The 17,805-nt window shown below is 37.9% G+C and overlaps 1 protein-coding gene across 1 annotated transcript in view; it reads right to left on the bottom strand.

Moving 5' to 3' along the window:
• ADGRV1 (adhesion G protein-coupled receptor V1) overlaps positions 1-17,805 on the bottom strand; it is a 520,697-nt gene that overhangs the window by 319,465 nt on the left and 183,427 nt on the right. The window contains exons 66-75 of the mRNA XM_034655643.1: positions 16,492-16,693; positions 15,754-15,973; positions 12,939-13,178; positions 11,516-11,665; positions 9,764-10,237; positions 7,424-7,567; positions 4,645-4,819; positions 3,849-3,984; positions 943-1,879; positions 821-833 (exon numbers count right to left, since the gene is read on the bottom strand). Of these exons, the coding sequence (XP_034511534.1) occupies positions 821-833; positions 943-1,879; positions 3,849-3,984; positions 4,645-4,819; positions 7,424-7,567; positions 9,764-10,237; positions 11,516-11,665; positions 12,939-13,178; positions 15,754-15,973; positions 16,492-16,693 (2,691 nt within the window). The remainder of the gene's footprint in view (positions 1-820; positions 834-942; positions 1,880-3,848; positions 3,985-4,644; positions 4,820-7,423; positions 7,568-9,763; positions 10,238-11,515; positions 11,666-12,938; positions 13,179-15,753; positions 15,974-16,491; positions 16,694-17,805) is intronic.

Here is a 17,805-nt window from a genome sequence, read left to right as displayed (position 1 = left end):
ATTCACAGTAAGCTAATGTGAATCAAAATCGGTAAATAACTTGGTGAATAGAATCAGAATTTATAATTCTCAATAAACTGGAGGAAGAGGAATAAATAACAATTCTGACTGGTGTAAATTTGTTGGGTCACATAAATGGGATGATGCTGGGTATAAGAGGAAGTTATACAATTGCAAAATTATGACTGAAGTATGACTGAATGGCTAGAATACAATAAAAATTCTGGGAGGAGGCATCAAATCCTAACAGTGGACCATAAAGATGTTTATTCTAAAATTTTCCTTTTATAAAAGAGAAACAAGAAGAGTAGACACTAAATGATTTCATTGAGTCTCCCAATTGATGGTTGATCTGGGCTATAAATATAGGCTTCATGACATTTAGTTTTCTTTCCACTACGTTATTTTATCATGGTGTCATCTGAAACTGTAAAGCACTATATAAAATTCTTAAATGCTTATAAAAAAGAGCAGAGTAGGTAAGAATCACAAGATGGTCTTGTCAGTACTCTAAACAGTGTAGGTACTGACAAGCTGAGCTAAACCACGTTAAGAAATACAGTACAATTTCAGACGAAAACTACAAACTGTCGACTGAAACCTTTTAGAAGATGGAACAAGGAACTCTTTTAAAAAAGCACTGAATTTTTAAAGCTATTGTAATATATACACTCACTGGTGAAAAAAAAAGTTATATAAACTGCACTGGTTTAGAAGGAGAACAAAAGNCTTGTCAATACTCTAAACAGTGTAAGGTACTGACAAGCTGAGCTAAACCACGTTAAGAAATACAGTACAATTTCAAACGAAAACTACAAACTCTCAACTGAAACCTTTTAGAAGACGGAACAAGGAACTCTTTTAAAAAAGCACTGAAGGGGCGCCTGGGTGGCACAGCAGTTGGGCGTCTGCCTTCGGCTCAGGGCGTGATCCCGACGTTACGGGATCGAGCCCCGCATCGNCTTCAAAATCATCTTCTTCAGTGGCCCACGTTAGGTTGGAAATTCCACTGATATCATGAAAGGGCAATGCATTTGGTTCCTTCTGAGCAGATCTTTCACCAAAAGTTTTAACTGTTATAGTGACATTGCCAGTAGACCCACCAGTTCTTCGAATAAGAATTTCTGCAGCGTTAAATGTACCATTTTTCACCTCTTCTTCAACATAAACAATAGGTGGCCCAAGACTAAATACTCCATGGATGGAAACATTTGCAGTTACAGTGGCCAGATCAGGCTTCTCAGACAAGGCAGATGTATCAGGAACGGTGACAAGTTTCTCAGGGATGGCAGATACACCAGTCACCTCAGTAATAATGGCAACCATTTCAGTGGGCTGTGGAACAGCTGTTATCTTGGTTGTGTCAGGGTATATGGTTGAGAAGTCAGTTTCTACAGGAATGAGAGCTGTGTCAACTGCCACAGCCACAGTTGTCTTAGGGAAAGAAACATCCATTCCTGCTGGGTCGTCATTATCCAATATTGTGATCAATGCCATGCTAAAATCTTGATTCAAGCGTGGTCTCCAATCGGCATCAAACTTTTGTAATCCTTTCATTTCTACTGAAGTTAGATTAACGTAAAAAATTTCTTCTTCCTCGGGAAGCTGATCGTTTATAATGATTATTTCAAAATCCACCTCAGGTTGGAATTTTTGAAAAAGCAGTTCCCCATTCTGAACAGGCTCAAAGTCTTCCACAGGCTTTGCACTTCCTGCAGCTGTCTGATAGGAAACTTTAACAAGATCACCATGGAACCCAAACAGTCTTTGGACATATAATCTGATCATCTGTGTATCCTCTGACACCATGACATTTCTAGAACTAGGGGAAAACTGAAAGACCCCCATTGGTTCAATTTCAGCAAAGGTGAAACCTGATCTAGAAAAAAAAAATGAAAGAACTGATAAGAAATAGGAATACCATTGCAGAGATTCATTTTTCAAATATTTAAGGTGCTTCTCACGAGGGCATCTTAAGGATGGAATGCCCTTTCAAATTCCCTGAAACCCTACTTACTTATTGATGAATATACCAGAACACACAAAATATAAGAACAGAAGCTGCAATTGTGGGTGACAAGCCCTGACAAGCTGTAGGACAGTGAAAAGCTTATAGGTTTCTCTCTGTTTCTCCAGTTTATCCCAGAGAAGCTTTCTGAAGAATCTGAAATATCAGGCTCTCTCCTATGATCAGTACATAGAGAGCCAAAAACTCAAGATTCTTGGATGTCAGCCAGATTTCTTATCTACCAAATAGAAATAGTTGTCTCTATTAGATGCAAAATTCTTGCTTCTTCCAGGTGGCCAGTAGTGGAACTATTCTCTCACACAATTGTTGCTACAATTTTACATACGACTTTGAAGAAACATCCATGATTCAGTGATTTAGATTCATCCTTAGCTTTTCCCTATGCAGTTTTGTTGGGAGTTAATAGCTTCGCCAGAGCTAACACAGGTGGCCCGTCAAGGGAGTTCAGGCCACAGACATAAATTTTCTTTCGCTGCAGGGTTTTGTTTTTTTTTTTATGTTTTTAATCAGTTTTTTAATCCCTTAGGAAGGACACCCCAGAGCTCATCACTCTCTAGTGCCAAGCACCCATCACTCAACACACAGTATTGTGGTTAAGAGCTCAGACAGTAGAAGACAACCTGGATTTAAATCATGGTCCCAACCTTAACAGGTGTGTGATACTGGGTCTGTTACATATCTGTGAGTCCTTTCTTCATCTAATGGGACTAATAATAATATCCATGTCATATGGCTATTGTGAAGAGTAATAGTAAAGACACACACACACATATATACACACATACACACACATAAAATATATATAAGACATATATAACACATATATACATATAAGACATATATAACACATATATACATATACACCAAATATGTACATATGAATTATATATAATATATAAATTATATCTATATATAATTTAAGATTATATCTATCTATCTATATATCTATATCTATCTATATATATATATATATATAAAAAAAATATCTTAAAGCAATGTCTGGTCTAGCTGTTAACTATTGCTAGTGTTAAAGGCATTTAAATTTGTTACCCAGCAAGACATTCTGTGGCCAAACATTTTTTAAATTGCATATGTAAAATCTAAAACCGTATTTGATTTTGCCAACCAATGTCTCCTACACCTAAACGCGTATACAAACATACGTGAACACACACTGATGTTGCTTGCACTTTTCTGCCATTTTCCAAGTAAGTAAACGAAGAACAGAAAGATCAGGTAACTTTCCCAAAGTCACACAGCAAGTAAGAGGCAGAGTCAGGACTAAATTCATGAATCTACCTTTAAGGTCTGCCTTCTACTCTTTTAATCAAGCCCATCCCAGGTATGAGAAAAGTAAACTGCTTTTGGCTGGGACATATTTATCTGCAAATATAATGATTTAAATTAAACTCAAAAGAGCCACTGATACAAGTCACATTATAACCCTGCTATAATGCTGATTCTTCTTCTTAATCCCTTGGGAAAATTAGGTATGTTTCAGCAGATACTCAGAAGACAGACTCCTTTAATAATAGGTGACTTTGCCATCACAGTTCTTATTGGAGATGTTACTCCAGACCAACACTACTAAGTGAGAGGTCAGGGAGAATGCTCTTCAAAGCAAGCAGTGGGCGGTGGGCCAACGAAAGTCAGCCTCCCTCCGTGGCATCTTTGGCATGCAGGCCCTGTGTGGCTCTACACTCAAACTGTTTTCGCATCTGCTAAAGGAAAGTGATCCTTGTGTCTTCTTCTGTTTCAACTGATAAATTCCAGATTATTCCTCAGAGACGGTGTTGGTTGAGAATCAAGCCGGTCTTACCGAAGTTGAGCCCCACCAGCGGCACTGCTCTGTACTCCTGAGAGGTGAAGAACAAAGGCCTCCGGCCGACCAGGACTGGGAAATGTCCACAGCAAGACTCCTTTCCTTTGTTCTCCATGGGAAAATGAAAGGCTCCCTGAATGGGAATAGGAGAAGAGAAGCAGGGTATTATTTCTGAGTTCTTACACTGAGATTCAACTCTTGAAAATGTAGCAAAATAGAGCCTTTCCAGAATTTTATGATAGTCTACAAAAGGTAACACATTTAAAAAGTTGGAGAGAGGGGTATGTGAACTGAAAGAAAGGTCCCTACACCAAAATTTTGCCTCCCCCCGTCTATTCTGCAGAGTAGAGGTCAAGTCATCTAACAGGTACATCTCACTGATCCTCACAGAGCTAACGGGTAATAAAAACACAAAGAAGATGAAGCCACAGCCGCTCTATTGTCAGAAATATTCCAGTGAACACGTGAACGAATACAAAGGCGTGCCTTTTTTAATTATTGTACAGGCCACATTAGATTTTTAGAACTACTTTTAACAAACTCCTAATATATCAACAGAGTAGTCAGCTTAGTGACCACTGTTTCCAGGTGCCATACGAAGTTTTTAATTTGACTGAATAAAGTTTCTCGTTTTTACCAAGTAGACTGTGCAACTCTGATCACTAAAATATGGGAGCACTGTATGAGAAAACAAACAGTTCATTATCCAGAGTACGGATGAGCCAAGAAAATTAGTGGCCAACCACACATCTCTACGTTCTACAGGGAAGATCGCAGCAAAGCGATGACTCACCTAGTTTTGGGGTCATGTTGCCAACAACAAGGAATTCGGGGACTTCTAATCCAGGAGCATATCCAGCCACCCAGGCAACCACGAGAGAGCCGTACGTGCCTCTCCTAGAAATCACAACTTGGCTTGTTCCCGCAGCGATGTCCGTGAGTGCAAAAGCCGTAGATTCAAATCCAACCTGAGGAAAAACATGTTTAGAATATTTTATTTCTCCCTAAAGTTCCCCGTTTTCTGAAGGGCGAGTTAAAAGTCAACTTTCTCTTTGTTTACACAACATATTTTCTTGTTTTAAAATATATTCAATGAAAAAATATATATATTCCATTAAAGAGTAACGCTTGAGAAATGACGTCTGAGACTTGGAAATTTATTCTATTTTATAATTCTGATTATGGTTTATACTTTTTTTATCAAAATGAAATCCTTTGGGGGCGCCTGGGTGGCACAGCAGTTAAGCATCTGCCTTCGGCTCAGGGCGTGATCCCGGCGTTATGGGATCGAGCCCCACATCAGGCTCCTCCGCTATGAGCCTGCTTCTTCCTCTCCCACTCCCCCTGCTTGTGTACCCTCTCTTGCTGGCTGTCTCTATCTCTGTCGAATAAATAAATAAAATCTTTAAAAAAAAAAAATGAAATCCTTTGAATTTATAATACCCAAAAAAGATAAGTGTAATTATGGTTATATGAAAGCAAAAGATCAAAAACGGAATTTTAATATGACTTGTCTGTGGGTTTTTGTGGAACCTGGTTTATCTAGAACTGAGATCTGACATCTTTCTAAGATATAATAATAAATTCTTCATTTATAAAACGAGCACCATGAACTAGATTTTCTGTTAAGGTCCTTTCCAGCTCTTTGATTCAATTTAATTCTTTTTTAGAAGATCAGGAGTGTCCAAAGATTTTTTTTAAATAATCATCTTTTTCATCCATATCAAGTAAGATCTTCTTTTAAGGGCAGTCTTCTCAGGGAACCCTGGATTTAAAAATGACTTACAGATGAAATAAGGTCTAGCCAATAAGTAAAAATAAAACTAGATTCCTGGCTTCACATTGTGATTTGGATAACTTAATTTACCTCTTTTGGTCCTAATATCTATAAATTGGCATACCATATGATTGACAGTTCTATATTAAGACCCATTCTCCCCATTTTTTTTAAGAGGGGGGCAGAGGCAGAGAATCTTAAGCAGGCTCCACACCCAGCACAGAGCCCGATGCAGGGTCAGATCCCATGACCCTGGGATCATGACCTGGGCGGAAATAAAGAGTTGGATGCTTAACTGACTGAGTCACCCAGGCGTCCCTTATCCTCCCCATTTTAAATTGGAAAGGAAAGTAGCAGAAAAGTCAGAGAAGGTACCCCAGGAAAGCTTCTGGAGCTACAGAAAAGAAAAAGAAAATAAAAACAAAAACAAAACTTCAATCTGACACCAGCCTAGATTCCCTACTCCAGTGAGGCTTTTGCTTAGTAATTGTCAAAACCTTTGGTATATCTAAGATAATGCTTGCTACATGGCTAGAGGCTGTTTGAAAGTGTCCTAGCCACCTATCTCTCTCTGTCTCTCTCTCTCTTTCTCACACACACACACACACACACACACACACACACACACACAAAGTACTGGTAAGGAGTACAGAGGATACACCAAGGACAGGAATACACCCTGACTGGCCCCAATCTTGCCCTTTGAGGTGATACGTGTTGTAACCATGTGCATGAACAAGGAGTAGGGAATATTTTGCTATGCCAAATGAATGGTTCGTGTTGAAACGAATCTTTTTTTTATAACCTGTGCGCAAAAAGAAGGCAACAAAACTTCAAAGTATTAAGCTCTATTCCTCCATTCCCTCTTGAACAGATGAGGTGCAGGAGAAAAAAACCGCACTCTTCTTCTCCGTTATTTTTAATGCTGATGAATTCCATTTAGGGGACAAAGCAAATTCATTCCTTGTGGAGAAGCAGTCCAGGAGGGGGTTTCTGAAAAGCACATCCTTAATGGTCAGAGACCCTGTTACACAAGCTTCTGGCTAGACCTGGCTATCATTTGTATAGACTACACATCCACATACTGGACTAGGCCTGCCTTAAGCAAGCTGAAGGAGCCCCCATCTGAAGGAACAGGATGCAATGTTATCCCATCATGGTCTCAAAAATACACACATTAGCATGAGCCAAAGACAACAGCCCTGTCTTGCTCCTATATTGACAGAACCGGCCTACATGAAAGAAAAGCCCTTAAGTTACTTTTTGTTCTCCTGTGAACTTCTGAAATAATCAGGAAACAATCTTTCCCACACTGAACTCTGGTGGAAGAGTCAAATATTTAGGGGCAACCATGTCGCAGCATCTCATCACTAGCATTTATCTCCATCAGCACGAACTTGTAAAAGACAAATAATCACAATGTTGGTAAATGAAAAAGTCTGAAATATTAACTGATGCTTTGTTCTAATTTTAATCTTGTAGCAGAAAATACCTCAATATTAAATACTCAATAAAAACAACCTAAAAAACCAGGAAATTTTTATTCTAAATGACCATAATTGAAAAAATTCTTATATTCAACTTCTATGGGACACAAACTTTCTAAATCTCCAAAAAGGAAAGTGTCAAAACTTGGCAAATTATTTTCATATAATGTACCCATAATGTCTACTTTGATATTGATTTAGGAAAATAGCAATTTTGAGAAAATTTATGTCTAAGAATCTTTTTAGGCCTTCCTGTGAATGCTGCCCTCTAGTGGTGCCTGTATGGTTCCACACTCAGGACCAATTACCTGAGAATTAGCGGCTTTCTCAGGGACAGGAAGGACCGCAGATTTAGCTTCCTGGAGAATTTTTGGCATGCCATAGAAACGTCCACTGACAAGCATCGCAGTTACCAGTTGCAAGGTAAAATTAGAGCCCAGGGATAGGAAGACCTACAAACAAACAAGATCAATCACTTTTTTAGTAGTAAAAAATAATTTTCAGAGGAAAATACTGACATTTGACATGAGTCATTAGCACACTGCCTCAGAGTCCTTTTGTACAGTTTCATCAATATACGCCTTTCCCCCCAGGTTATGAAACAAATCACCAGCATGAAGACTGTGGCGTGATGAGCGACACACTGCAAAAAACACAAATTTACAAATTCTCCATGTGTGCCCAAATGGTCTCAAGAATGATGAGAATCACAGAAGTAGTGTTAGTAATAGAATGAATCATGTACTGCAGGAATGAAAGAGCTCACTGGAGAACAGAGTCAGCTCCTAAAAGCAGCAAACTCACTTTCTTCCTCTTCATTAAGGAATAACTAATACTCCAGTGACATTTACTCAAAACGGAAAATGATTTAGATGTACTGATTACTTGAACATTTTGGATAAATAAAAATTACTAACGAAATGTATTAGATTACCAATTTTTAAAGTTTTCAAATCTAATAAATAAGGGAAACTCTGAATTTAAAATTAATGTTACTCTAATTTTTTTTTAAATATACAAAACATTTTCCCAATAGAAACATTTTTATTGATAATGGATAAGCCCCCAAGTTATCCCATAATCCAAAATATTACTAAAAACTCTGTACAACTTTATTGAATGTAAAAATAACCTTTTGTGGAGTCTGTTCTCCTTTTAAATATGATGTACTTAAACATACACCACAGCCCTCCAAATGTACACAATATGTACCCTAGTAGTTTCAAATGTTACGTAACATGAGGATAACAGATGTTTCATTCATTCAAGCAATCTTCATTTTTTCAAAGTGACATTCACTGAACATGACTCACAGATCAAGTGCTCAGGAAACAGAAATAAATCAGTGTCCTCACTTCAAGCCTATGCCTCCCACCTCTCATCTAGGGGTATAACCTTCCCCCATGCAGTTCACTGGCTGGGCTGCTAAGGTGTGACATGGGCATAAATCAAGGTTAGGAGTTTTTCAGTGATTCCCTTTTCCCCTCATGCTCTGGATATAATGCATTGCTCTTTGAAGACTGGGACACTAGTTAGAAGGAGAAAATACACATATAACTTCTGAGTCCCCCAAAACTTAACTACTAATAGCTTACTGTTGACCAGAAGCCTTACTGATAACATGAACAGTTGATTAATACGTATTTTATATGTTTTTACATATTATTACTGTATTCTTACAATAAAGTAAGCCAGAGAAAAGAGTTATTAAGAAAATCATAAGGAAGGGAAAATACTTTTACAGTGCCATACTGCATTTGCTGAAACAAATCCACGTATAAGTGAATCTGCACATTTCAACCCTTGTTGCTCAAAGGTCAACTACATACCATTCAGCTTTTACAGGAAAATGGAAAGAGGACTAACATCCCTCAAAAGGTACCAGGTACCACCTACTATAAGACACAATCTAAGAGTTAGGCAGATCAAGCATTTTAGTCCATGTAATATATACCATATATTTTGGTTTTCTATATGTAGTGTAAGAATAGTTTTATACTATCCACATTGCTTAGTAAAATAACAGAATAATCAGATCTTCACTGTAGCTTGTCTTAGTGTCAAATGAAATCTCACTAATAGAATAATACAAAGCTATTCCTAGAAAAGCTAAGGAATGTCTTCTGGTGTTCATTAACAGAGATTAAGACTTGAATGCATTCAGAAGGTAATGTTATACAGATATGGATGGGAAAATGTTTCAAGGTACATAATTCAAGCACACTGTATTTTCTAAAAGAACTCTTCTAATTTGTAAATGAGACTTAATACAGTCATATTCTGGTTAAGTTAATCTATGTTTCATTTCTCCAGTTTTGCAGTCTTTATTCCAGTCTTGAAAATTTTCAGAAATAGGAAATGGAAGTTAGAAAATAATCAACAGTGTCAGGGCATTGAGTCAATTTCCCAAAGAATAAAAGGATGTAGCAGTAAGTCCTACGTAAGCGCCTGCTATCGATTAGACAAAAATATGTTACCTCCAAATGGGAATATACTTAATTCATCTATAATCTGCAAATGTATCATCCAATAATTATTATGCATTTCTATGATTACATTTAAATATCTCAATAAGATGGTAAGCTGTTCATGAGATAAGCAAGCGCTCTCCGGAAGGAGTTATATTGGAATAAAGAGATGCTACAAACCTGGCTCCTCACCGGCACCATGTCCACTTTATATCTGGCACCATCTTTGACCACCAGTTGCCTTTCTACATTTTCAGTAACAACTGGCGGCTCCTTTTGGTCAGATGAGATTCGAAATCCAACAGCAACATCTCCAAATGTTCCAGCAAGCCGGGTTACATTAATCTGGATGAATCTACTAAGGTTTTGCCCAATAAAGATTGACTGGTAATCTGAATACAGAGCAAATACTCCATGTGGGTCATCATTTGCAGAAACAGAGAACCGTGTGATACATTTTTCTGGATCCAGTTCTGCTCCTCCCTCTACAGAAACAAGCCGGATCACAAAATCTTCTTCTATCTCAGGTATGTCATCTGGTAGCAAATGCACATCAAAGCTCACTTCACTCTCTCCATCAGCAATAGTGAAAAATCCTTTTGTAGAAAGAAAGTCTCCTGTAATATCAAACTCACTACTTATTTCCCAGTAAACCTAAAATGAAAGGAAAAAATCCAACAAAGTTACATAATTCAGCATATTGAATCAAAATCCTTTATGTTTTCTTATATAATATACAAAAAATAAATTTTAATTGTGCATCATTATATTCAAAGCCAGATGCCCCAAATAGTCAGTTTAGAAAGTATGGAGGAATGACACTAGCACCGTGAAAGTATAAGAACTCTTTTGGGCTAACGTGTGCAATTTGCAGGACAAAAATTACAAAATCTCATTTCACCTGCTTCTAAAATAATAACATGATTTGAAGAGATAAAGCAAAGCAAAGTTAACTTTAGAATGGCAATTCCACAAACACATCCAAAAGGCCTGAATATATATTTGATAGGTATTTGAACCACAGACAGTACTTGAAGGTAACAAGTGAGTAGACAGTCTGTTGTTTTATATTGGAATTTGTTTTCGTTTGCTTTTAACAACAAGATTTCAAGAATTAAAAATTATTTTCCAAGAATTTTTGGATTCCTAACCATAAAGTTTCCACTGAAGCAGTACCAGGTTAATCTCCAATACAGGAGAAGAGTTAAATCCATAAAGAAATTTTGCCAAGTATGTTTTGCTAGCAAACAAAAACCTTGGTCTGTTAGATAGATATCCCAATGATTTACAAGAGTATCCCCAAACAGTCTATGTCAATATACATGCAGATGTAACCTCTTAAAAATCAGTTGGTAAATGAAAAAATGATAGTGAGAAATAAAGCCCTGAAGAATATATTAAGCAATTTATAAAAATCATTGAGGGACTTAAGTAGGATAAGTTAATTGTTATAGCAAACAAGAAAATGCAAAATAGGGGCATCTGGGTGGCACAGCGGTTAAGCGTCTGCCTTCGGCTCAGGGCGTGATCCCGGCGTTATGGGACCGAGCCCCACATCAGGCTCTTCTGCTATGAGCCTGCTTCTTCCTCTCCCACTCCCCCTGCTTGTGTTCCCTCTCTCACTGGCTGTCTCTATCTCTGTCGAATAAATAAATAAAATCTTTAAAAAAAAAGGCAAAATAGTTCAGTCATAGTCTTCACGATTAAGTGTGAGGAAGATCATTTCACTCTAAGTGTAGCTGGATTTAGAAAGACAGCTAGAGAGGTTCATGTTGGCTAGAGAACCCAAAGGTGCTGAAATGAACGTTCTAAGCTTCTCTGAAACTCATGTCACTTCCAAAACTTATACCAGAAGGCAGTTTCTCTGTTCTTCACAACCACATTTGTCAGGCAAATTGTTACACCACTTAAAAATCAAATGAAAAATGATACCGTAATTTCTCCAAAAATGCCCTTGACTCTTTTGACAAAGAAAGTAATAATCAGAGGCCCTTCCAGAGCCAATGGCTCTGAATAGGTCTTCTCAGATAAAGACTCAGGAGCAAAATGAACAACCCCATTTGGATCACCAAACTTCTGTATCTAAAAATAGAAAGAGACAACCAAGTGAATGCCATGTATAACAACTATAGATGAAATTACAGTATCAAATATATCAATATACAGATAAGCTGAAGAAATGAAAGAAACACAGGAATAATGCTTGAATATAATCTGTCTAGCCACCTGATTTTTCAAAAGCTGCTTTAAGTACATGGGCTGTCATCTAAAACAAGTGGGTTCTTATTCTCCAAGGATAATGGGAGTGTCTGGAAAACTTTAATTTGTAGGGTCTCAAAAGGATATTACTTCAATGCCTGAATTTGACCTGATTTGCCTCATATTTGCTTCACTTAACCAGGTCCAATTGTTTACTCAAACACTGGTCTACATGTTGTTGTGAAGATATTTTGTAGATGTAATTACTATTTACCATCAGTTGACTTTAAGTAAAAGAGATTACCCCTGATATTGTGAGTGGGCCTCATCCCATCAGTTGAAGGCCTTAAGAGCAAACACTAAGGTTTCCCAGAGACAAAGGAATTCTGCCTTCAGACTGCAATTTAGGAATCCTACTTGAGTTTCCAGTCTGCCAGCCTATCCCACAAATTTCAGACTCATGATCACAACCGCAGGTCATTCCTGAGCTTCCTGCCTACTAGCCTGCTCTATGCATTTGGGACTTGTCAACCCTCACAAAAATGAGTCAATTTTTTAAAAAATCAAACATTCTCTCTCTCTGGAGAAATCTGATAGAGACCCCAGACTATTTTCAAAACTTAAAAAAAAGAGCACCTTTCTGCACTGTTTTCATAGCCCTGGTCCTCAGCACTTTTTACCCCTGACAGATCGAGTGGTTCTTTCACATCAAATATGCTCGATTCAGATTTGATCCAACACATCATTGTGCTAACTAAACAAATACCATTCTTCCTTCCAACAATCTGACTGGTGAGTGAGTTAATAACTTTTATTATGTATTTTCATGGCAAAGATATCCAACATTTAGGATGATATAACAAATAGCTTGTCTGAACGTGCAAAAATATTCCCATAACACCAAATTTTCTCAAAGTGGAAAAGAAGTATTTATCACTATATGAGAGCCCTTTAAAAAAGTAATTACCAATAATCAAGCTATATAATAAACTAATACAGTAACCAGAAAGTCTGGTCCATAGGAATCATTATGACTTTGTTTGGTTTTATAACTTTCAATTCATCCTAAGCCCATGGAGTTTCAACAAATATAAACTGTATTTCCTGATAAATCCATTACTCCCAAATGTTGTGGGAAAAATAAAGTCAGACTTACTGTTAATGTAATCTCTTTAGCTCTGGAGTCTAATTTAGCTTCTCCTTTCACAAGTTCAAGTTTAATAATGAAAATCTCTTCAACTTCAACGTCTTCATGAGGATAGACTATCAGAGTGATGGCTCTCACACCACCTTCTCCCTCTCCAAAAGAGAAGGATCCACTCACTGGGTCCGCAATGTCTGTGTTCTGTGGTGGTAAGGCTTCCTGAGAATTGGGTCCTAATATCACCCAGTTCACCTGCAGGGTGTTTGCATTTTTAATACAGATGATCAATTTTATTTTATTTTTATCTATCTATTTATATAAGATTTTTTAAAAGTAATCTTTGCACCCATCATGGGGCTCAAACTCACAACTTCAAGATCAAGAGTTGCATGCCCTACTGACTGAGCCAGCCGGGTGCCCCAGAGATAATCAATTTTAAACAAAGAATTACTTTGCAGGATATGTAGTATAAGAAAATATATATATATATGAAAATTATTCTAGGATATCTCCCGGGAATTCCTCATGTCTTTTTAAAAATAATACTATTTGCAAATATAAACGACAAACTTCCAGAGTATCAGTTTTCATGGATAATAAGTCAAGAAAAATATGAATACCTGTTCATTTGTCATCATCACAGGAAAATAAAAATGTAAAAGCACACAATTTAAATATACATATATTAGAGAAATATAAACTTAAAGAAATGAGTACAACACTGTCTTGCTGTATGCACAGGCTCTGTCAATCAAAATCTATTTGAATAAGACAATAAAACCCACATGAAAATCTGCTGAGTGTGCAATTTCCTCTAAATATACTTAAATAAATTCCTAGCGTAAAATGAACATACATTTTCATAAACTGTTGTAAGAAACAAAATTGTATAATAAATGCATTTTAAACATTTCTATAATATAAAATTATACACTTTTCATATCTACAAGGAAAGAAAATTGGGAATTTCTCTTTGTTTCTTTTTCGTCAGCACTGGGCAAAGCCAATCACTTCCTCATTCTTGAAACACAGCATCCTTGCTTTCATGGCCTCCATGATACATACCTTCCCCTTTGCCTTTACGTCTCAAATTTTTTTTTTTTTTTAGATTTTTCTTCATTTATTTGACAGAGAGAGAGACAGCAAGAGAGGGAACTCAAGCAGGGGCAGACGAAGAGGGAGAAGCAGGCTTCCCACTGAGCAGGGAGCCCGATGCAGGGCTCGATCTCAGGATCCTGGGATCATGGCCTGAGCCGAAGGCAGACGCTTAACAACTGAGCCACCCAGGTGCCCTACATCTCAATTTTCTATGCTGGCTCCCCTTCCTCAGATAGTTCAATGCTGGCAGCCCGGGACTTCCAGCTGTATACTTCACATCCCCATCCACACTCCTTCGGCCACATGGTTTCAAATGCCTTCACATGTGTCAGCAGCCTCTGACCTCCCCACAGCCAGTACTCACACATCCCCCTGCGCGCCTGACTCCACACTGGGATGTCCAGTAGCAATCTCAAATGAACAAGACCAAAACAGAACTCTCGATTTTCCCCCAAGCTTCTGCATAACTTGGTAAACACAACGGAAATTTAACCAGTTGCTCAATTAATATTTTAGCAGTTATTCTTTTTTTTTTTTAAGATTTTTTATTTATTTATTCGACAGAGACAGAGACAGCCAGCAAGAGAGGGAACACAAGCAGGGGGAGTGGGAGAGGAAGAAGCAGGCTCATAGCAGAAGAGCCTGATGTGGGGCTCGATCCCACAACACCGGGATCACGCCCTGAGCCGAAGGCAGACGCTTAACCGCTGTGCCACCCAGGCGCCCCTTAGCAGTTATTCTTGATTCCTCTTTGCCTCGACCTCCCCTGCCCAGAGAACTTTTCCTCCAAAAGATTCTCAATGTCTATTCACTTCTCACCATCCCATCTGCACCCGTCAGAACCACTGTCAACTCTGCCCTGGACGACAGAGGGCAAGAGCCTCCTAACTGCCCTCCCTGCTTCTAGTCTGGCTTCTTGATATTCCATTTCCACCCCCCAGCAGTCCTAAGTGAGTGACTTAAAATGGCAACCCGGTGACATCGACCCCGTTCCCCTGCTTCAGACTCTCTAATGGCATCCTATTCGCACTTAGCGTGCCCTTTAATCTGGCTTAGGAGGGTCTCTGTCTCAAACACCTACTGACCTCTCTGATGGATCTTGTTCTGGCACCCACTCCCCTCCAAGTCCTCTACTGCATGGAACCCTCCAGACTTCAAACATGCCAGGCTTGTAGATACACACTGACTGTTCCTTCTGCCAAAGGGCTCAGCGCTCTAACAATTACATGACCATCTCTCAGTATCTAGCTTTCAGCTTAAATACCACAACGTCACCATCTAGAGTAGTCAACAGATCACTCATGATCGTGTTTCTCAATTTGACATCCCTGCAGATCACTTAAGTGTTATCACATATTTTTTCTATTTATCTGCTTATTGTTCTGAAAACTCTAAGAGAACAGAGACGACGTCTGTCTCATTCACTGATGTATTCTCAGTGCCCAGAAGAGGGTCTGGCACCTGGAAAGCACTCAACAAATTCTTGAACTAATGCATTTTATCAGAATTCTTCATTTCATTTCTAACTTGCTCTCAAGAGTTCCGATGACAGCTATGTCTCATATATTTTTATGTAATTCATTGGACTTGGAAGCCACTTTATACCCAGTGAGTAATTAATAAATATTTTTGAATGTGTATAAATGAATATATTTGAAGAATAAGAAAATCCAACTCCTTACTCAATCTATCAAAATTATTTTTAAAACCATGGGAAGAATAACTCTACCTGAATCTCTCCTAAGAGTCCTCCAGTCCGCTCCAGCAGCAAGGATAAAATCATTGTGGAATTGGGATTAGGAAGAGAAATTCCGCTTTGATTAAGAAACCTTACAACGCCAAAGGGAGAGTCACTCTTGGCAATTGTGATTCTGCTCACTAGGTGGCGCCCAAGGACCGCTCCGCCAGTAGCTCCAACAAGCAAAATTTCAAGGGGCTCTGCAAATTCACTGCATAGTAAGAAGGAGCAATTCTGTGAGTCTAAACATATTAAAATGCTTCTAAGATCCAAATAACTAGTCATTTTCCAAATTGGTCATACATATTCAAGGCACAGCATTCATACACCAAATGGTAAGAAGAGGGTGCTCAACTAAAAGCATGAATGATCAACTTCAATACTATATAACCTGCAATAGTTATTAGAATTTATTCCTTTCTTTTGAATTGCTTAATGCATTAAGGAAGTGAATGGTAGGATGTTTCTACGCTCTGATTAGGCTTCTCAAATATAAAAGAGCAAAAATTATTATTTCCCTCTATATGAAAAAGTGACACAAAATCCCAATGGTCTCCCAATCCCTTCTTTCCTACCCCAGAATCCCCAAAAGTTTCTCACTTGTTTCTCAATGGGCATATGTATAATCTAAAATTCTATTATCAGGGCAAAACATAAGTAAGGACGGGGACACAGTAATCATGCTTCACATATGCCTATATTACTTCTGACATTACTAAATAGTATTACCTTTCACTGTCATCAACGATGGAGATATTTATAAAACTTAGGTTCTGCCCATGCTGAAAGGTCACTGAGCTGCCATGCAGTATATAATCGACGCCACCAGCAACTGCAGAGGAGCTCTGAGAGATGAAATCAGCAGTCACACGGCCGTAAGTTCCATGCAGCCTCACCACCGGAATCATGATCATTCCAGCATCTTCCTCCACTGGAGCAGGGATACACAATTAATTGGTATGCCACACAAAGCAACTAGCTTTTATAAGATTCAGTCCAATTAAACCTAGCAATTAAATATAACAGTACAATGCACGCTCTCATTTTTTCGATAGTTCATTTATCACTTTAAAAAATATTAGGGGGAGCCTGGGTGACTCAGTCAGTTAAGTGTCTGACTCTCGATTTTGACTCAGGTCGTGATCTCAGGATGGTAAGACTGATCCCTGCGTCAGGCTCCCTGCTCAGTGGGGAGTCTGCTTGAGATTCCCTCTCTGTCTCTCTGCCCCTCTTCCCCCAGGGTGTGCGCGCACGCGCACACCCGCGCGCGCACACACACACTCTCTCTCTCAAATAAATAAGTAAATCTTTTAAAAAATTAGTGACAATTTCAAGACTTGTTTTTTATGAGAAATACAGTCTGTCATAAGTTGATAATTATGGTAAACAGTATAAACTAGAACTGAAATAACCTATTTAAGCATTAGCATAGGTATTCTTCCTCTGTGTGCTACATAGAAATAAATGATCCTTGCTTTCCAAAGCAATACTGGATGAACATGAAAAATACTTAAAATATATGTACTCAAAGGAAAGTATTCTGGATTGCTTCTACATTTAGTGGAAACATAAGTAGTATAAATAATTGAAGTTCATGTTAATTATATCATATGAATATTTTTTAAAAGTCCAGATAAAAATCCAGTTTTATTACATTTTAACTTCCTATGAAATCTATTTGAGAATCTGAAAATGTATCCTCAATGTTTAATTTCAACTTAAAAATTCTTTTCAAAAATTTATTTTGCTCTTAAGCTATGCTAACCTCTAAATTAAAATATCATTTAATAGAGTTTACATTGGCTATGCTTATATTAGCCAACAGTTCATATTAGCTATGGCTAATAGTACTGAATTTACATTATAATTTCAAATACGCATTGCTCCAAATCCCCCCAAAGAAAATGAATCAAACAGAAATGAGTGAACAGAAAAAAAAAATTCTAAGTCCTTTATTTATTACTTGGTATAAAAAATGCAGCATGACTTTTACTAGACTGAGGTTCACAAAATGGTGGTGTCTTCCAAGACTTTACCCATAAA

Source organism: Ailuropoda melanoleuca, chromosome 3 (assembly GCF_002007445.2).
Source record: "Ailuropoda melanoleuca isolate Jingjing chromosome 3, ASM200744v2, whole genome shotgun sequence".
Taxonomy (NCBI): domain Eukaryota; kingdom Metazoa; phylum Chordata; class Mammalia; order Carnivora; family Ursidae; genus Ailuropoda; species Ailuropoda melanoleuca.
Note: the sequence above shows the minus strand (reverse complement) of the source record. Positions and strands in the feature narration are given on the sequence as shown.